This window comes from Hemitrygon akajei, chromosome 17 (assembly GCF_048418815.1).
Source record: "Hemitrygon akajei chromosome 17, sHemAka1.3, whole genome shotgun sequence".
Lineage (NCBI taxonomy): Eukaryota > Metazoa > Chordata > Chondrichthyes > Myliobatiformes > Dasyatidae > Hemitrygon > Hemitrygon akajei.
In genome coordinates, this window is record NC_133140.1 from 19,183,373 (window position 1) to 19,205,898 (window position 22,526).

The 22,526-nt window shown below is 41.9% G+C and overlaps 1 protein-coding gene across 3 annotated transcripts in view; it reads left to right on the forward strand.

The window, feature by feature from the left end:
- The window catches only part of rfwd3 (ring finger and WD repeat domain 3), a 71,792-nt gene extending 66,953 nt beyond the window's left edge, over positions 1–4,839 (forward strand). For all 3 annotated transcript variants that reach the window (XM_073069743.1, XM_073069744.1, XM_073069745.1), the window contains one exon: positions 3,720–4,839. In XM_073069743.1, the coding sequence (XP_072925844.1) occupies positions 3,720–3,863 (144 nt within the window). In that variant the 3' untranslated portion in view covers positions 3,864–4,839. The remainder of the gene's footprint in view (positions 1–3,719) is intronic.
- The last annotated feature ends 17,687 nt before the right edge of the window (positions 4,840–22,526 follow it).

Genomic DNA, 22,526 nt, shown 5'->3' on the forward strand with positions numbered 1-22,526 from the left:
TGGTCCGCTGTTGGGCGCGTGGCCTGGTAATCTGACCGACGGACGCCATGCTCTCCCTCTTAGCTTTCCACAGCACGTTTGCCCGGGCTGCCACCTTCCAGGGGTCGCTGAAATCTGCGTCGGCCAGCAGCAGATTTATGTCCTCGGGCAGTTGCTCTAGGAACGCTTGCTCGAACATGAAGCAGGGCTTGTGTCCATCGGCCAGGGCCAGCATCTCATTCATCAATGCTGATGGCAGTCTGCCTCCCAAACTGTCCAGGTGAAGCAGGCGGGCACCCCGCTCACGCAGTGAGAGGCCAGAGGTCTCAATGAGCAACGCCTTGAATGCTTCATATTTGCCTTCTTCCGGGGACGACCGAATGAAATCCGCAACCTGGGCAGCCGTCTCCTGGTCAAGGGCGCTCACCACGAGGTAGTAACGCGTGGAATTAGAAGATATCTGCCGAATCTGGAACTGGGCTTCTGCTTGGCTAAACCACACACGTGGTCGCAGCATCCAGAAAGTAGGCAGTTTTAGCGAAACTGCGTGAACAGATGAAGAGTCGGTCATCTTTGGTCCAAATCCCATTTGGACTGTCGGGGTCACCAATGTAGCGATGTGCTACACACAGCGCTGAAATGACGAGACGCAGTCGGTAAGTCGTTTCGAGACTAGTTTATTCAAACTTGCATTTAATCCCTAGCGCCCGCGCTCTCCGGGCGGAAATGACGTCAGAGGTGCATTACCAAAGTCTCTCCCTGCGCGCTGGCAATTTGTGAGCCGGTTCGCCTGCGCAGAAAGTGGGTCGCCACAAGATAAATAATTATGAACCTCGAGTGCAAGTCTGTATAGGGGTTCTCACTGGCTTCTATTTTAGGGGCCTCACTTCCCTTTGCACTTACTAAGTGTAACTACTTCAACTACTGCACAGAGTCTGGCCATCTTCAGAAGTTTTCTGATGACTCAGCCATAGTTGGATGCATCAGCAAGGGAGATGAGGCTGAGTACAGGGCTACGGTGGGAAACTTGGTCACATGGTGCGAGCAGAATCATCTGCAGCTTAATGTGAAAAAGACTAAGGAGCTGGTGGTGGACCTGAGGAGGGCTAAGGCACTGGTGACCCCTGTTTCCATCCAAGGGGTCAGTGTGGACATGGTGGAGGATTACAAATACCTGGGGGTACGAATTGACAATAAACTGGACTGGTCAAAGAAAACTGAGGCTGTCTACAAGAAGGATCAGAGCTGTCTATTTCCTGAGGAGACTGAGGTCCTTTAACATCTGCTGGACAATGCTGAGGATGTTCTACGAGGCTGTGGTGGCCAATGCTATCATGTTTGCTGTTGTGTGCTGGGGCAGCAGGCTGAGGGTGGCAGACTCCAACAGAATCAACAAACTCATTCATAAGGCCAATGATGTTGTGGGGGTGGAACTGGGCTCTCTGACGGTGGTGTCTGAAAAGAGGATGCTATCCAAGTTGCATGCCATCTTGGACAATGACTCCCATCCACTTCATAATGTACTGGTTAGGCACAGGAGTACATTCAGCCAGAGACTCATTCCACCGAGATGTAACACTGAGCGTCATAGGAAGTCATTCCTACCTGCAGCCATCAAACTTTACAACTCCTCCCTTGGAGTGTCAGACACCCTGAGCCAATAGGCTGGTCCTGGACTTATTTCCACTTGGCATGATTAACTTATTATTATTTAATTTTTTATGGTTTTATATTGCTATATTTCTTCACTATTCTTGGTTGGTGCGGCTGTAACGAAACCCAATTTCTCTCGGGATCAATAAAGTATGTCTGTCTGCCTGTCTGTATCATTATCATTGTTATGTTTATCTATTCAAAACTTAATAAAAGAGATCGAGAACGATGCCAAAAAAATTAAAATTACCAAATAACAGAATAACATCCAATAATTTGGAATATCTGACAGTCTGGCAACACTAATGTCACAAGAATGCTGAGAAAACTTCTTTAAAGTATACTTGGCAACTGATCTTCTACAGCTGCCTGGACTAGAGAATTCCAAAGTAATTGGTCCTCATTCCAATTTAAATGCATGGCACTATAATTCTGAGATCTTCTTTCCTAGTTTTGATTCTTCATCCAGAGAATAGTCTCACTTAATTTTTGGAATCATAGTTGTCTCTTCCCACCACAAACACTAGTTAATCTTTTAAAATCTTTGTCAATGAGGAATCTCTCCTTCCAAAAAAAATCAGTCTAGTTAATTACACCGTACCAACTCCAAGGCAAGTATGAATAGAGTCAAAAACTGCATACGACATGCCAACTGTGGTTTTACTTCACCCTTGTATAATATTTAAAGCAAGAATTTGTAATTTTGCACTCTAATCCCCCTGCAATTCTGACCTACATATCTATCTTTGTGTTCACTTTTTGTATGTACGAGTTTTCTTGTGAGCTGGCACATCAAGATTTCTCTGTACATATTTACTGTTTTGATTTAAAATATTTTCCTCTTCATCATGCCCAAGTGGATAGCCTCAAATGTTTCCATATATTTCATCTGCTGCCACTTTACCTACTCTCATAACCTATCTTGTTCCCTTTGCATGCACATTGTATTCTTGTGGCTCAATTTTGCACCTTGAATTGTTTCATGAGCAACCTTGGATATGTCAGCAAGATGAATTGAAACAGTTGAGATCCCAAAAAGATCCTGGTAACAACCCACCAATGATAATGTTTCCTGAAAGAGAGCATTTACTCTTTCCTTTTGTCATTTTACCAACACTGAGCCCTTGGGAAATATCCTCTTATTTATCTTACCTACTCTGCTTAGTTATATTTTAAAAATAAATTGGATTTGTCAAATATGATTTACCTATCATTAACTCGTTGAGGCTGATTAATCAGATAATGATTTTCCATGTGTCCTGTTACTATGTCTTTTAATTGTCAGCTACCTGCTAGAATTCATTATGTCAGTGCGAAGGGTTTACAGTTCCTAATTTCCCTTCACCTTTTGAATAACAATGTTATACTTGCTTGCTTTCAGTCTGTTGCAAGTATTCCCTTTCTGAGGAATTTTGAAAGGTTATCACTAAAGCAACCATCTTCTAAACCCTATGGTAAAGGCTATCAGATTCAAATGAATCATCAACCTTTTACTCAGTTTCTCCAGTAGTAGTATGATTTACTTTTCCCATTGTTTCTGTGTTCTATATTTATTCAATTAATCTATATTTAGATAAAAAAAATCACCATCCCTGACCTGAATGGCAGATCCTTTATTTTGAGACTTCAAAACATGGATATAGACAAGAAAAATAACATCAATTCTGTGTCAACTTTGTCTTTCAAATGAGATTGCTCATCATTTTGGCCTGGCTCTCTTCTTGAGACAGTCCCTCTGTTCTGGATCGGTCTAATAAACCTTTTGCTATACTCCCTCTGTCACACCTGTCCTTCCACTGTCTTTCTGGTGTGGTCTTGCCAGTGCTCCATATAACTGAAGCAGGATTTTTCTACAGCCCTGCTCCAAGATGAGTACATAAGACCTACCTTAGTTCCTTACTGTCTTTAGATTTTCTGTTTATTTCTTTCTATATTTGATGAGCTTTGCGCAAAAATATTTAATTGCATACTTTTTCTTTCCTTTTATTACTTTGATACTTGCTATTGTTTATTCACTGGCTTTAACTTTGGACTTTCATCTCCAGTTTTGAGACTTAGTAACCATCTTCATTCTCTTTCTGCCACAGTTGTGGAATGCAGGGACGGGCTCTCTCGTCCAGAAGCTTCAAGCTGACCAACCCATACTGGATATCTGTCCATTCGAGGTGAATCAAACCAATTTCCTTGGAACACTGACTGAAAAAATGGTGAAGATCTACAAGTGGACCTGATGGAATCTATATTTATAGTTTTGTTTTCACTGACTTGCCAAGGATGGAAATCAGAGGCCCAAATCTGATGATGGGATGAATCATGGCACTTTATAAAACTTTGCTCATATGTGGGCCATGTGTGACAGATGTACCCTCTCCATCTAATGATCAAAATGCTCCTATGCTGTAAACCATGGCCTTTGTTTAATTGCTTCCATTGTTGACAAATGCTAATAATGAGAGTGGTGACATTTCCAACAAGACTCTGGGTAAAAATAAAAGCTTTTTTAGTACCATTTTACCTATTCGTTATTTTATCTCTCTTGGCATTTGCAATGTACTTTGCCTTTATTAATGTATAAATGATATAAATTGCCAGGAGTCCCCAAGAGACCTGCAGCAACTCCTCCCACACACTCTGTATCCCTTCGCCCTTAGCTAATTCCAATGAGGATTTCTACATTTAACTGACTTCCAGTAGGCCAACAGCAAAGGAACGAGTACAAAGTGGGAGGGGGACTATTAATAACATGCAGGCTAATCCACAGTATTGCCATTTAAATCCAACCTTTTCAAAATCCCTCCCATTTAGACATGTAGAAATGGTTCTCTCTACCATTGGAGGACCGTCAGAGAATTGGGATCTTGTATAATTTGGTGTGATGCTGCATCTCCTAATTTGAGGAGGAAGAAATTTCCATTTGTTGATTTGATTGGATACTAGAGATTCTTGTAAGCAAATGTATCTTGTTGCACAAGACCAGAATGTTGACACTGATAACATAATGATCGAGAGAAAGGGACCACGATTGGATATGTTACAAGAGTCTGGTCTAATTTGATGCAGGAAATTTCCTGCTGGTGAAGGCAGTGGATGCCAGTATTAGATCTACACTTGACTGGGAATATGCTTATTTGCAATAAAAATTTCAGTATGTATATCTGTCATTTTAATATTATTACATTGAAATAAAAAAATTATCTGCATGTGAAATTTTTGGCTCCTTATTCTCCAGTCGTCCAATTGCCGATTAAATGATAACTGGATAATTACCATGTTCTATCTTGCATTGCAAGCAAAATCCATGATAATGTTGCAGTTGCCAGCTGTTTTTAAAATAATTATAACTATCTGCTTGATGTCAACTCCAGCTCTGCATTCCAGACTTGTTTGACTTTTTCCTTTTGTGAACTTGCTTCATTTAAGTAAGCTCATCTGCATTGCATTTGATTTTCCATGGTCAGTCTGGGGTCCAATTTGAAGTTTATGTATAAATATTACTCACTTGCACAAAGGTATATGTAAAGCCTTGGTTAAGATTTTTACTGCTATGCTGTAGGTATTTCATTTTAGCTGTTCTGTAAGAGCAGTCTGTTCTGCTTTTACCATGTTTGGGTTTGAGCTAAAGATAAGGAGCTACATTGTTCAACTTAGGAATGGTGTGTCAGCCAATCAAGATGGTGGAATTGGGGAAAAAAGTTCTAGAGAAAACTGGGCAGTGAGTTTTTGTGACAGACACTGGTGTGGGTCAAGATTTTTTTGGCAGGAACTGAGAGCAGGCAGGAGGGAAGATGGCGAAGATGTTGTCCCTTTTGCACAAGGTGCTTGCTACAGATGAATGGTTTCAAGGAAGAACCAATGATCCTTTGGGGGAGCCTGTTTGAGGTGGATTTTGAGCAGCATTTTGGAGGTGTTGTGTGCAGACAGTGGATCCAACATGTGATTTAAAAACAACTTCAGGATGAGCTCAAACTTGTGTGCACATTTGAGCTGGGTTAACTGTAATAGGCCTTTTTATTTTTTTATAACCATATAACAATTACAGCACGGAAACAGGCCATCTCGGCTCTTCTAGTCCGTGCCAAACGCTTACTCTCACCTAATCCCACTGACCCACACTCAGCCCATAACCCTCCATTCCTTTCCTGTCCATATACCTGTCCAATTTTACTTTAAATGACAATACCGAACCTGCTTCTACCACTTATACTGGAAGCTCATTCCACACAACTACCACTCTGAGTAAAGAAATTCCCCCTCATGTTACCCTTAAACTTTTGACCCCCTAAGTCTCAACTCATGTCCTCTTGTTTGAATCTCCCCTACTCTCGATGGAAAAAGCCTATCCACGTCAACTCTATCTATCCCCCTCATAATTTTAAATACCTCTATCAAGTCCCCCCTCAACCTTCTATGCTCCAAAGAATAAATACCTAACTTGTTCAACCTTTCCCTGTAACTTAGGTGTTGAAACCCAGGTAACATTCTAGTAAATCTCCATACTCTCTCTATTTTGTTGACATCTTTCCTATAATTCAGTGACAGGAACTGTACACAATACTCCAAATTTGGCCTTACCAATGCCTTGTACAATTTAAACATTACATCCCAACTCCTATACTCAATGTTCTGATTTATAAAGGCCAACATACCAAAAGCTTTCTTCACCACCCTATCCATATGAGACTCCACCTTCAGGGAACTATGCTCCATTATTCCTAGATCGCTCTGTTCTACAACTCTGTTTTTTCTTTTCTTTTTTCTGCTAACTGTTCATTTGTAAATATACTTCCTTTATAATTGTATGCAGTGTATGATCTGTTATTTCTTGATGACAGCTAATGGCATGAGGGCAGTATTTACAAAGTATTCGGTACAGATCGGGGTTCAGTTGTTTGAGATATCCCAACTTCCCAGCTTTGGTGGGACCTAGGTTATTACCACCCTAGAGGTGCGGAGTTTGAGAAAGATGGTTTTCACACTGCTGAGTCCATGGCTGTTAGCGAGGGGCTAACAAGCCTCATCTCTGGAGATGCCCAGTAAAAAGGTGTTTCATACAGAAAGTTTGAAAGTGAGCAATAATTGATAGAATATTTTGGGGTTATAAACATTTCTTGATCAATTGAGGAATCTTCATAAATGGAACCACCTATTCAGAATCAGGTTTATTATCATGTGTAGAAAGTTGTTAACTTAGCAGCAGCAGCTCAATGCAATAGATAATACAGAAGAAAAAATAATAAATTACAGTATACGAATATTGAATTGATTAAAAATTGTGTAAAACGACAAATAATATGTATTAAAGTGAGGTAGTGTTCAGGGGTTCAATATCCATTTAGGAATCGGATGGAAGAGGGGAAGAAGCTGTTCCTGAATTGCTGAGTGTGTGCCTTAAGGCTTCTGTACCTCCTACCTGATGGTAACAGTGAGAAAAGGACATGACTTGGGTGTTGGAGGCCCTTAATAATGGATGCTGCCTTTCTGAGACACTGCTCTTTGATGTCCTGGGTACTTTGTAGGCTAGTACTCAAGATGGCACCAACTAAATTTACAACCCTCTGCAGCTTCTTTCGATTCTTTGCAGTAGCCCCCACATACCAAACAGTGAGGCAGCCTGTCAGAATGCTCTCCACAGTACATCTATAGAAGCTTACCATATCTCTTCAAACTCCTAATTAAGTATAGTCGCTGTCTTACCGCCTTTTTCATTTCATCGATATGTTGGGACCAGGTTAGGTCCTCAGAGAGATCATGACACCCAGGAACTTGAAACTGCTCACTCTCTCCACTTTTGATCCCTCTGAGGATTGGTATGTGTTCCTTTGTCTTGCCCTTCCTGACATTGAGTGCCAGGTTGTTACTGTGACACCACTCCACTGGTTGGCATAGCTCCCTCCTGTTCAGCTTCTCATCACCATCACCAACAATGGTTGTATTGTCAGCAAATTTATAGATGGTATTTGAGCCATGCTTAGCCACACAGTCATGTGTATAGAGAGAGTAGAGCAGTGGGCTAAGCACACACCACTGAGGTGCGCCAGTGTTGATTGTCAGCGAGGAGGATATGTTATCACTAATCCACACAGATTGTGGTCTTCTGGTTAGCAAGTTGAGGATCCAATTGCAGAGGGAGATACAGAGGCCCAGGTTCTGTAATGTATTCCATCATGCTTCATGTTAAAGGCCTCCATTGGGTCTTCCCTCATCCTTGCAATGAAATGTCCAGTCTGCTTCATCTTTCCTGATTGTTATAACCTATTGTCATGTTTATAGGTCTTTTCTGTACCTTGTCCATTGCATGTTTATTGTTTTTATGAAATGGATATCTGAACCATCCACTTACCATGTTTGTAAATCTTATCACTGAAAATAATAAAGAAAGATCGATAAACAGCATCCCTGGGCACTAGGAGAAATATGTCAGGACAGACTTTTCGGTCAGTTCTTGCATTTGACAGACACATACCCCTCTGCTAAGGAAGGGTGGTTGAATTGTTGGGCAGAAATTCCTGTAAATTTGGGAGCATCTGTTGGAAATGTTTCATGAATGTGTGTATTTTTGACAAGGCCACTATTTTGTTCCACTGTATGAAATGACTTTCAGAGTGCAGGGAATGATACTGATTTTGGTTTGTAGTCAATGTAGACTAAGTCAGGTAAGGTCAGCTGTTTTCACTCCCTTAATGTAGATCATTTACATGAATTTTAAATACTCCAGCATCTGTGTTGCACTTAAACTTGTGTTCTTGGACCATAAATCCGGGTCACTGGAGGACCAATCCAGTAAGTTACTCATTGTACCATGTAGAGGAAAGCAAGTGCTGGGGAAGTTAATCATTGACAGAGTAAGGATCGATGAAGAGGCCTAGTAAAAGTAGAGTGAACATGGAAGCTATTATATTTTCTTCCGCTACCAGTGGATCAGGAATAGGGTAGTAGGCCTCAGCTGAAATGGAGCCAGTGGGAACTTTGTAATGTTTGAAGTCAAGAGTGGTGGGAGAAGTAAAGTGAGTTCAGTTTTAATTCTGAACCAAATTCTAACTCAGTACTTTGGTCAGCTATCTGGAATGAATGGCAGCAGGTTTTGAGTTCAGTGAACTGAAAAATTTGTAGAGCTTTGTAATCCACTGAGAAAACACTTTTCAAATCTAAGATCAGTTCATGTAAGTCATCAGCATTCTAAATAGAGTACTGTATTGCTGATCAATGGCACAATGAACATTAAGTCAAGTGGTCACTACAGCTGTCCTTTTTGAAACTGATCAGTAGTACACTATTTTGCTTTGTAATAAATTGATGTATACTAAAATCATAAAATTTCTGTTATTCTGCATGAAGAGTTGCACACTATTTCTGCCTACTGTGAGGGAGACACAACTAGGAATCAAATCACTTCACGTGAAAGTCGACAAGCTTCTAGTCAATAATAGATAATAGTATCTGCATGCACTCTTCCTTCCATTCAGTGTAGCAGGTAGGGGTTAATTACTAGCTATGGTATGTTCAACAACCAGTAATGTGTGAAAAGAGAAAGTCAACAAAATGTGTGCTTTATATACTGTATAAAAAATTGTGCTAAGCAGAAAGTGTTGTATTGACCACTTAAGTTCACAGAATAACTTGAATATTTGTGAAAATTGGAATATCACCATTGAGAAGGCTAACTAGTTCAGCATACTTGTTGGGGAGAAGCCAAGCGTAAATTCTTTTTCCTCAGCTGATTGGATCATGCATTTCTATGTTTGGAAATTTGAAGTATTGATTGAAAGTTATTACTGCAGAATTTTGCCAAGGCATTATGTATATTACTAAAAGAATAACATTTTATATAGCCTAAATCCCCTTTGTATCAACTTCCTGTAGCAATCTCATTCACACTCGAAATTCCAGTCCCACTGTTTTCCCCTGCTGCAACTGTCCCCGTCCCATACCTAAAGCCCTACAAGTAATCCTTAACTGTACTTTCCTCATGTCCATTACCCACTCCTCCCTTCTCCATTTGTAGTCCATCTGGGTCTCTCAATCTAAGGTTTGCTTTTGATTCCTACATGTGAGTTTACCCACTTTCGCCTTTCTTACATGCAACAAACTAAATCCCCACAAAGGTGAAGTTGACATTCTAAGAATTTTTCTAATGGGTTTGCTTTGTAAATTAACTCAATAGTTCAGAATCTTGGTGCACATGTGCATAATTGTATACTTATGAAGATACTGTTCTCCAAGTAATCATATATTAGTTTTGGAGAAGATGCAGCAGGGATTTGCTGGAAAGTTTAAATTATTGAGTTAGGTTCAATTACCTTGAGTACAGTAGACTGTTCAGTGTTCAGGGATCAATATTTAATCCATAAGATATAAGAGAAAACTTAGGCCATTTGCCCCATTGAGTCTGCTCTGCCATTTCATGGGTGATCCAATTTTCCTCTCATTTTCAATCTCCTGCCTTCTCCCTGTATCCCTTCATGCCCTGACCAATCAAGAATCTGAACCTCTGCCCTTAAATATACATAAGATTTGGTCCTCCACAGCTGCCTGTGACAATTCCACAGGTTCATCACTCTCTGGCTGAAGAAATTCCTCCTCATCTCCATTTTAAATGAAAAAAGGGCACCCCTCTATTCTGAGGCTGTGTCCTCTGGTTTTAGACACTCTCATCAGAGGAAACATCTCCTCCACATCCACTCTATCAAGGCCTTTCACCATTCGATAGGTTTCAATGAGGTCACCCTTTATTCTTCTGATTTCTAGTGAAAACAGTCCCAGAGCAATCAAATGCTCTTCATATGACAAGCCATTTAATCCTGGAATCATTTTCGTGAACCTCCATTGAACCCTCTCCAGTTTTATCACATCCTTTCTGAGGGGCCCAAAACTGCTCACAATACACCAAGTGAGGCCTCACCAGTGCTTTATGAAGTCTCAACATATATTTGCTTTTCTATTCTCATTCTCTTGAAATGAATGCTAACATTGCATTTGCCTTTCTCATCACAGACTCAACCTGCAAATTAAACTTTAGGGAATCCTGAACAAGCACTCCCAAGTCCCTTTGCGCCTCAGTTTCTTGTATTTTCTCTCCATTTAGAAAATATTCAACCCTTTCTTCTATCAAAGTGCATGACCATACACTTCCCAACACTGTATAACATCTGCCACTTTGTTGCCTATTCTGTCCAGTAGCATCTCTACTTCCTGAAAAGTACCTTCCCCTCCATTTATCATCATATTGTCTGCAAACTTTGCAACAAAGCCATCAATTACATCACCCAAATCAATGGCATATAACGTAAAAATAATCAGTCCCAACATAGACCCCTGTGAAACACCAATAGTCACCGGCAGCCAACCAGAAAAGGCTCCCTTTATTCCCACTTTTTGTCTCCTGCCAATCAGTCAGTGCTTTATCTCCGCTAGAATCTTTCCTGTAACACCATGGGTTTGTAACTTAATTAGCAGCTTCATGAGTGGCACCTTATCAAAGGCTTTCTGAAAATCCAAGTACACAAAATCAACAAATTCTCCTTTGTTATTTCTTCAAAGAATTCCAACAGATTTGTCAGGCAAGATTTAACCTTGAGGAAACCATGGCCTATAGACTATGGCCTATTTTAGCATGTGCCTCCAAGTATCCTTGAGACCTCATTCTAAATAATCGACTCCAATATTTTCCTGACAATGGAGGTCAGATCAACTTGGCCTATAGTTTCCTTGCTTCTGCCTCTCTCCCTTTGTGAAGAGTGAAGTGGCATTTGCAATATTCCTGTCTTCTGTAACCATTCCAGAATCCAGTGATTCTTGAAAGATCATTACTAATGTCTCAATGATCTTGTTGGCCACCTCTTTTGGAACCCTCGGGTGTACATCATCTGGTCCAGGTGAGTATTTTACCTTCAGACATTTTGGTTTCCCAAGAACTTTCTCTCTAGTTATGGTAACTTAACATACTTCATGACCCCTGACACCTGGAACTTCCACCATACTGCTAATGAGGGCATATACAGAGCAAAAATCCACAGTGCAGACTGACACAAAATACTTATTCATCTGCCATTTCATTGCCCCCCATTACTACCTTTCCAGCAGTCTGATATCCACTCTCACCTCTCATTTACACTTTATGTATCTGAAGAAACTTTTGGTATCCTCTTCACTATTATTGGTTAACTTACTGTGGTCTTCAATCTTTACCTTCCTAATGACTTTTAGTTGCCTTCTGTTGGTTTTTAAAAGCTTCACAATCCTCTAACTTCCCACTAATTTCTGCTCTATTATATGCCCTCTTTGGCATTTATGTTGGCTCTGACTTGTCTTGTTAGCCACGGTTGTATTATTCCTTTAGAATACTTCTTCTTTGGGATGTATATATACTGTCACCTTCTGAATTACTTTCAGAAATTCTAGCCATTGCTGCACTGCCGCCATCCCTGCTAGTGTTCTTTTCCAATTAGTTCTGAACAACTCTTCCCTCATGTCTCTGTAATCCCTTAACTCCACTGTAATACTGATACATCTGACTTTAGCTGCTTCTCAAATTTCAGGGTGAATTTAGTCATATTATGATCACTTTCCCCGAGAGTTACTTTACCTTAAGCTCTAATCATTTCTGGTTCATTGCACAACACCCTATCCAGAACAGCTGATCCCCTAGAGGGCTCAACCATGAGCTACTCTTTAGAGTCATCTTGTGGGCATTCTACAAATTCCCCCTCTTGGAATCAAGCTACAACCTGATTTTCCCAATCTACCTGCATAACTGAAATCCCCCATAACTGTTGGAACATTGCCCTTTTGGCACATGTTTTCTGTCTCCTGTTGTAATTTGTAGACCACATCCTTACTATTTCTTGGGATGTCTGTATACAACTCCCATCGGGTCTTTTTACCCTTACAGTTCCTTAGGTCTATCCACAATGATTCAATACCTTCTGACCCTATGTCACCTCTTTCTAATAATTTGATTTCATTTTTTACCATCAGAGCAATGGTCTCTGCCTCTCTGCCTTCCTGCCTGTCCTTTTGATACAATGTGTATCCTTGGATATTAAACTCTTCTTTCAGTCATGATTCAGTGATGCCTACAACATCATACCTACCAATCTGTGACTGTACTGCAAGTTCATCTACTGTATTCCGTATAATGCATACATTCAAATACAACACCTTCAGTCCTGTATTCACCCTTTTCGATTTTGTCCACCTTTTACACTGCAACTCATCCTGTTAACCTCACTACACAATGCCTCTTTTTATAAACCAGCTACCTCAACTTCAGCACTATTATCTGCCTTTCCTATGATATCTCTTGCATTGAAATACCTGTACAGAATGGATGGGTTACACCTGAACCCAAAAGGGTCCAATATCCTAGCAGGCAGGTTTTATAGAGCTGTTAGGGAGAGTTAAAACTAATTTGGCAGGGGGATGGGAACTGGAGTGATAGGACTGAGGAAGGGGAAAACAGAAGTAAATCAAAGATAACTTGCAGCAGAGATGATAGAAAAGACAGGCAGGAGATGAGGCATCATCACAGCCAGTGGGATAATTTACAGGGCAATAGAGGCATGATGCAGTTAAAACAGAAAGCAACAAATAGTGGACTGAAAGTGTTATAATTGAATGCATGTAGCATAAGAAATAAAATGGACGATCTTGAAATTCAGCTACAGATGGGCAAGTACGACGTGGCCATTTCTGAAACTTGGCTAACGGATGGCTGCCATTGGGAGCCGAACATCTAAGGATATGCAATGTATTGGAAAGATAGGTTAGTAGGCAGAGAGGGTGGTGAGGCCCTGTGTAAAAGAAATAATATTAAATCACTTGAAAGGGGTGACATAGGATTGGAAGGTGTAGTGTCTATGGGTTGAGTTAAGAAATGGCAAGGGTAAAAGGATCCTAATGGCAGTTGTATACAGACCTCCAAACAGCAGCTGGGATGTGGATTACAAATTATAGCAGGAGATAGAAAATATGTGTCAGAAAGGCAATGTCATAATAATCGTTGAGGATTTTAACATGAAAGTGGATTGGGAAAACCAGGCCAGTACTGGACCTCGAGAGAGAATTTGTAGAATGTCTAAGGGATGGCTTTTTCAAACATCTTGTTGAGCCCACTAGGGGACTGGCTGTGCTGGATTGGGTGTTGTGCAATGATCTGGAGGTGATAAGAGAGCTCAAGGTTAAGGAATTCTTAGGGAACAGTGATCATAATATGATCACGTTCACTTTGAAATTTGAGAAGTAGGAACTAAATTCCAATGTGTTGGTATTTCAGTGGAATAAAGGAAATTACAATGGCATGAGAGGGGAACTGGCCAAAGTTGACTGGAAAGGGACACAAGCAGAAAGGAAGCTGGCAACTAATATCAAAATAGATACTAAAAGTTTTTTTAAGTATATAAAGGGTAAAAGAGAGTTGAGGATAGATAAAGGACCAATAGAAAATGACACTGGAGATATTGTAATAAGAGACACAGAGATGGCAGAGGAAATGAATGCATATTTTGTGTCAGCATTCACAGTGGAAGACATCTGCAGTATACCAGACATTCAAGAGTGTCAGGGAAGTAAAGTACATGCAGTGAAAATTATAACTGAGAAGGTGCTCAGGAAGCTTAATGGTCTGAGGGTGGATAAATCTCCTGGAACTGATGGAATGCACCCTCAGCTTCTGAAGGAAGTAGCCAGAGAGATTGCAGAGGCATTAACAATGATCTTTCAAGAATCGATAGATTCTGGTATTGTACCGAATGACTGGAAAATTGCTAATGTTACTCTGCTCTTTAAGAAGGGTAGGAGGCAGCAGAAAGGAAACTATAGACCTGTTAGCCTTACATCAGTGGTTAGGAAGTTGTTAGAATCGACTGTTAGGGATAAGATTACAGAGTACCTGGAGGCACACGACAAGACACACCAAAGCCAGCATGGTTTTCTGAAAGGAAAATCCTGCCTGACTGATCTACTGCAGTTTTTTGAGTAAATTACAAGCAGAGTAGACAAAGGAGATGCAGTGGATGTGGTGTACTTGGATTTTCATAAGGCCTTTGACAAGGTGCCACACGTGAGGCTGCTTAGCAATGTAAGAGCCCATGGACTTACAGGGAAGTTACTAGCATGGGTGGAGCATTGGCTGTTCAGCAGAAAACAGAGAGTGGGAATAAAGGGATCCTATTTTGGTTGGCTGCCGGTTACCAGTGGAGTTCCACTGGGGTCAGTGTTGAGACCACTGCATTTTATGATGTATGTCAATGAGGTGGATATGGGATTAATGGACGTGGTTAAATTTGATGATAATACAAAGATAGGTGGAGGAGCAGGTAGTGTTGAGGAACAGAGAGCCTGCAGAGAGACTTAGATAGTTTTGGGGAATGGGCAAAGAAGTGGCAAATGAAATACAATGTTGGAAAGTGTATGATCATGCACCTTGGTAAAAGAAATAAACGGGCAGACTATTATTTAGATGGGAAAGAAATCAAAATGCAGAGATGCAAAGGGTCTTTACAGTCCTTGTGCAGGATACCCTCAAGGTTAACTTCCAGATTGAGTCAGTGGTGAAGAAGGTGAATGCAATTTAAGGTGAAATACCTCATTTCTAGAGGTCTAGAATACAAGAGCAAGAATGTGATGTTGAGGCTCTATAAGGCACTCATGAGACAACACTTGGAGTATTGTGTGCAGTTTTGGGCTCCTTATTTTAGAAAGAGTATATTGACATTGGAGAGGGCTCAGAGAAGATTCAGGAGAATGATTCCAGGAATGAAAGGGTTACCATATGAGGAATGTCTGGCAGCTCTTGGGCTGTATTCCCTGGAGTTCAGGAGAATGAGAGAGGATCTCATAGAAACATTCCAAATATTAAAAAGGCCTGAACAGATTAGATATGGCAAAGTTATTTCCCATGGTAAGGGAGTCTAGGACAAGAGGGCACGACTTCAGGATTGATGGACGTCCATTTAGAACAGAGATGCAGAGAAATTACTTTAGTCAGAGAGTGGTAAATCTGTGGAATTTGTTGCCACGAGCAGCTGTGGAGGCCAAGTCATTGGTGCATTTAAGGCAGAGATAGATAGATTCTTGATTAGCCAGGGCATCAAAGGGCATGGGGAGAAGGCAGGGGAGTAGGGATGACTGTAAGAATTGGATCAGCGGATTGAATGGTGGAGCAGACTCAATTGGCTGGATGGCCTACTTATGGTCTTACCCCACCACCTGGCTTCACCAATTATCTTCTAGCTTGTACTCCTTTCCCTGTCCCTTGCACCCTCTTATTCTGGCTTCTTCCCCTTGCTTTACAGTCCTGATAAAGGGTCTCAGTCTGAAATATTGACTCTTCATTCCTTTCCATAGATGCTGCCTAACCTGCTGAGTTCCTCCTGCAGTTTGTATGAATTACTCTTGGAAAAATGTGAGTCATCTTTCATAGATAATAAATAAAGAGGAGGACATGGTAGAATTGTAAAAGGGTCATGGTAGGGGTGGGGATTGGAAAGTACTTTCTCTGCACAAAGTAAAACTTTGAACTCTGTTCCAAAGGATTTGGTGCTGGGACAAATATATTATACTAGGTAGATTTTGGTCAGATAGGGTGTAAATAGAGAAGCATTTAAATTACTTAATGGCTGTAGGATGCAGATAGCCATAAATGAATGGTGGATCTGGCTCAAATGTCTGAATAGCAGTCTTCCTATTTTTGTGGATGTTGTTGTTAAGCCCATCACCCCTACTGGGGCACAGGCCACTGACAGCAGCTCGCCAGAGGCCTCTATTCTGTGCCAGTTTTTCAAGTTTTCCCCATCTTCAAAGATCCTTCCTTTTCCAGGGATGAAGTCTTTAGAGCTTCTGTAGCTCTGGGCTTTTACAGTATGGGGTTGTTGGCCCCATGCCCAACCCTCTTGCAGCCAGCCTTGTGACCATCCATGGCAGTGTTATTCCTGAGGATGCTGATCACAAAATTTATTTTGTGGACCAGTAGTTTATTTTTTTTTAAAAAGCCGAAATGTGAAATTAAAGTTCCATCAATATCAGCCTGTTCTATAGCTACTTATAATGAACAAAGACAATTAATAGCAGGTGAAGGACTGAGCTTCAAAATATTAATCTTGTTCTGTATTGTGCTGATGATATCAAGTGTTTGTTCTAACTTGCTCACTATGCGATAAAAACTGGAGTGGATTTGAGTTCAATCCCTCCCCACTCTGGGCATACTGATTTTAGAATACTGCTGTGAAAATTCCAGGTAAGTTCCCTTGCAGGTACTCAGGCTTGTGGCAAAAATGATAAAATTGGACAGTGTTTCACTAGCTCATTGCCATCCACTTATCTCCACTGAAGATCAGGTTGGATCTAGCTATTGATTATTTCATTTTTCTCCACAAATTAATTAGCTTTGCTACTGAATATCACTTGAAAGGCTTTGAATTAAATACTGTGCTGGTGAAATGATGCACATCAGTTTAGTTTGGGGGAATAAAGGAAAACTTGGCAAGCAAAATATTGTTTATATTTTGGAACAACTTATCTGGACCTAACAATGCAATGTCCGCTGTGAACTAACTAAATGTTAACCAGAACCAGGGGAATAAATCAATGAAAATTCAGATGTTTTCACTAGATAAAACTAAAAATAAACAACTAATCAGTCAGGATCTGAAAGAAGAAATGAGTTAATGTTCCAAGTGAATACTTCTGCATGAACTCTGAGTAATTTACACATGGTGTCAGTACTGCAGTGTGTGACTGTAACATTTTGTTATTGTAAGTAACTACAAATGCTGGAGGTCTTGTATAAAAGCAGAGTGGTATTACCCAGTGGACAAGCCAATCAAACACAAGGTTTAATATCTTTGATCCAAATGGATTGTGTCTTCACATTATGATAGGGTTATTACTACATATTTAATAAGACATAGGAGCAGAATTAGGCCATTCAGCCCATTGAGTCTGCTCTGCCATTTCATTATGACTGATCTATTTCCCTCTCAACCTCATTCTCCTGTTTTCTCCACATAACCTTTCATGTCCTGACTAATCAGGAACCTGTCAACCTTTGCCCTCAATATACCCACAGTTGCCTGTGGCAACAAAATCCACAGATTCACCACCCTCAGGCCAAAGAAATTCCTGCTCATCTCAGTTCGAAATGAACATCCCCCTATTCTGAGATAGTGCCATCTGGTCCTAGACTCCCCCACCACAGGAAACATCCTCTCCATGTCCACTCTATCTAGAACTTTCAACATTTGATAGGTTTCAATGAGATACCCCTTATTCTTCTAAATTCCATTGTAAAGGCCCAGACCTTCAATGAATAGCTCCTCTTACAATAAAGCTGTCATTCCTAGAATCATTCTTGTGAACATCGTCTAAATTCTCTCCAAGTCAGCACATCCTTCCTTAGATACTGCTCACAATACTCCCAAGTGAGGCCAAATCTGTGCCTTATAAAGCACTACATCCGTGTTTTTATATTCTAATCCTGTCAAAATCAATGCTAACATTGTATTTGCCTTCCTCACTACCAACTCAGCCTACAAATTAACCTTTAGAGAATCCTGTATGAGGACTCCCAAGTCCTTTTGCACTTCCTATTTTTTTAAACCTGTTTAGAAAATGGTCAAATACAAGGAAATCTGCAGATGCTGGAAATTCAAACAACAACACACACAAAATGCTGGTGGAACACAGCAGGCCAGGCAGTATCTATAGGGAGAAGCGCTGTTGACGTTTCGGGCAGAGACCCTTCGTCAGGACTAACTGAAAGGAAAGATAGTAAGAGATTTGAAAGTAGTGGGGGGAGGGGGAAATGCGAAATGATAGGAGAAGACCGGAGGGGGTGGGATGAAGCTAAGAGCTGGAAAGGTGATTGGCGAAAGTGATACAGAGCTGGAGAAGGGAAAGGATCATGGGACGGGAGGCCTCAGGAGAAAGAAAGGAGGGGGGGAGCACCAGAGGGAGATGGAGAACAGGCAAACAACTAAATATGTCAGGGATGGGGTAAGAAGAGGAGGAAGGGCATTAACGGAAGTTAGAGAAGTCAATGTTCATGCCATCAGGTTGGAGGCTACCCAGCCAGTATATAAGGTGTTGTTCCTCCAACCTGAGTTTGGATTCATTTTGACAATAGAGGAGGCCATGGATAGACATATCAGAATGGGAATGGGACGTGGAACTAAAATGTGTGGCCACTGGGAGATCCTGCTTTTTCTGGCGGACCGAGCGTAGGTGTTCAGCGAAATGGTCTCCCAGTCTGCGTCGGGTCTCACCAATATATAAAAGGCCACACCGGGAGCACCGGACGCAGTATACCACACCAGCCGACTCACAGGTGAAGTGTCGCCTCACCTGGAAGGACTGTCTGGGGCCCTGAATGGTGGTGAGGGAGGAAGTGTAAGGGCAGGTGTAGCACTTGTTCCGTTTACAAGGATAAGTGCCAGGAGGGAGATCGGTGGGAAGGGATGGGGGGGATGAGTGGACAAGGGAGTCGCGTAGGGAGCGATCCCTGCAAAAAGCAGAAAAGGGGGGGAAGGAAAAATGTGTTTGGTAGTGGGATCCTGTTGGAGGTGGCGGAAGTTACGGAGAATTATACGTTGGACCTGGAGGCTGGTGGGGTGGTAGGTAAGGACAAGGGGAACTCTATCCCGAGTGGGGTGGCGGGTGGATGGCATGAGGGTAGATGTGCGGGAAATAGGAGAGATGCGTTTGAGAGCAGAGTTGATGGTGGACGAAGGGAAGCCCCTTTGTTTAAAAAAGGAAGACTTCTCCTTCGTCCTGGAATGAAAAGCCTCATCCTGAGAGCAGATGCGGCGGAGACGGAGGAATTGTGAGAAGGGGATAGCCTTTTTGCAAGAGACAGGGTGGAAAGAGGAATAGTCCAGGTAGCTGTGAGAGTCTGTAGGCTTATAGTAGCTATCAGTAGATAGGCCGTCTCCAGAGATGGAGAAAGATCAAGAAAGGGGAGGGAGGTGTCGGAAATGGACCAGGTAAATTTGAGGGCAGGGTGAAAGTTGGAGGCAAAGTTAATTAAATCGACGAGCTCAGCATGCATGCAAGAGGCAGCGCCAATGCAGTCGTCAATGTAGCGAAGGAAAAGGGGGGGGGATGGATACCAGTATAGACTTGGAACATGGACTGTTCCACAAAGCCAACAAAAAGGCAGGCATAACTGGGACCCATATGGGTGCCCATGGCTACACCCTTGGTTTGGAGGAAGTGGGAGGAGCCAAAGGAGAAATTATTGAGAGTAAAAACAAATTCCGCTAGATGGAGGAAAGTGGTGGTAGAGGGGAATTGGTTAGGTCTGGAATCCTAAAAATGGTCTATGCTTTTATTCTTTCTACCAATGTGCATGACCATACACTTCCATTTGCTGCTACTTTGCCCATTCTCCAAATCTGTTCCAGTCCTTCTGCAGCCTCCTTGCTTCCTCAACACTACCTGCCCCTCCACCTATCTGACTTTTCTTGTCAGCCACGGTTGCGTCATCCTGCCTTACAAATACTTTTTTGGGATGTATCTATCCTGTGCCTTCTGAACTGCTCCCAGAAACTCCGTCCATTGCTGGTCCACCATCATCCCTGCTAGTGTTCCTTTTCAATCCATTTTGGCCAGCTCCTCTCATGCTTCTGTAATTCCCTTTACTCCAGTGTAATACTGATACATCTGACTTTAAACTTCACCCCCCCCCCCCTCAAATTGCAGGGTGAATTCTGTCATATAATGATCACTGGCCCTGAAGGGTTCCTTTACCTTAAGTTCTCTAATCAATTCCAGTTTATTGCACAACACCCCATGCAGAATAGCTGATCCCCTAGTGGGCTCAATCATGAGTTGCACTAAAAAGCCATCTCATAGGCAAATTTCCCTCTCCTTGGGATCCAGCACCAACCTGATTTTCCCAATCTATATGGACATTGAAATCCCCCATTTGTCAGGCAAGATTTTCCCTTAAGGAAACCATGTTGACGTTGCCATATTTTATCATGTGCCTCCAAATAACCCGAAACCACATCCTTAACAATCGACTTCAACATCTTCCCAACCACTGACGTCAGGCTAATTGTTAGAGAAGTTAATTTGCAAAAGAGAAAGGGTACAGTGCCAAGACTTGAGAATAAGCTGAAGCAATTCTTGATGTAAGACAGGAAGATAAACATGCCCAGTAAACCACAGACCAGGTAGCCCAATATTGTTGACATTAAGAAGTATGGTCGAAAATAGAGTAACTCCAAGGTTCTGAAAATGAATAGTCAGCATGGAAATTGCCTTGAAACTGCAGATACTGGAAACCTTATAACAATAGTAGAAATATCTGAAGGATCAGCAAGTCAGAGGGCATTTATGGAGAGAGAAACAGTCAATGTTTGGGGCATTGGCCCCTCATTGACAGTGAAAAGGAAGTTTATTTTAAGTTATGGTGGGGTAGGTCATAGAGTCTTAGAAGTACAGCACAGAAACAAGCCCTTCAGACCATCAAGTCCATGCTAAAACCATTTAAATTGCCTAGTCCCATTGTCCTGCACCAGGACCGTAGCCCTCCATACCCCTGCTATCCACGTACCTATCCAGACTTCTCTTAAACCTTGAAAATGGACTTGCATGCTCCACTTGTGTTGGCAGCTCATTCTACACTTTCACAACCCTCTGAGTGAAGAAGTTTCTCCTCGTGTTCCCCTCAAACTTTTCACCTTTTACCCATAGCCCATGACCTCTGGTTGTAGTCCCACACAACTTCAGAGGAAAAAGCCTGTTTGCACTTATCCTATCTATACCCCTCATTATTTTGTATACCTCTATCACTCTCCCCTCAATCTTCTACATTCTAAGGAATATAGTCCTAACCTATTCCTTATAACTCGGGTCCTCCAGACCCAGCAACATCCTTGTAAATTGTCTCTGATCTCTTTCAACCTTATTTACATCTTTCCTGCAGATAGGTGACCAAAACTGCACATAGCACTCCAAATTAGGCCTCACCAACATCTTATACAACTTCAACATAACATCCCATCTTCTGTACTCTATACATTGATTTATGAAGGCCAATGTTGCCAAAACATAAAAACATAAGAAATAGGAGCAGGAGTAGGCCATCTGTCCCGTCGAGCCTGCTCCATCATTCAATAAGATCATGGCTGATCTGGCCATGGACTCATCTCCACCTAACTGCTTCATCACGATAGTGGAGGAATCATGGATGGACATATGGAAATGGGAAGTGGAATTAAAATGGGTGGCCATTGAGAGATCCTGCTTGTTCTGGCGGATGAAACGTAGGTGCTCAGCGAAGCGGTCTCCTAATCTACATCAGGTCTCACTGATATACAGGAAGCTACACTGGGAACACCAGACACAGTATATGACCCCAACAGAGTCACAGGTGCAGTGTCACCTCACCTGGAAGAACTGTTTAGGGCCCTGGAAGGTAGTGAGGGAGGAGGTGTAGGGGCAGATCTAGCACTTGTTCTGCCTGTAAGGATAAGTGCTAGGAGGGAGATCGGTGGGAAGGGATGAATGGACAAGGGAGTCATGTAGGGAGCAATCCCTGTGGAAAACAGAAAGTGAGAGGGAGGGAAAGGTCCTTGGTGGTGGGATCCTGTTGGAGGTGGCGGACGTTTCAGAGAATTATGTTCTGGACGCAGAGGCTGGTGGGGTTGTAGGTGAGGACAAAAGGAACCCTACCATGTTAGGGTGGCGGGAGGATGGGGTGAGAGCAGACGTGTGTGAAGTGGAAGAGATGCAGTTGAGGGCAGTGTTGATGGTAGAGGAAGGGTTTCGGCCTGAAATGCCAATTGTACTTTTTCCATAGATGCTGCCTGGGCTGCTGAGTTCCTTCAGCATTTTGTGTGTGTTACTTGGATTTCCACCATCTGCAGATTTTCTGTTTGAGGCAGAAAGCAGAT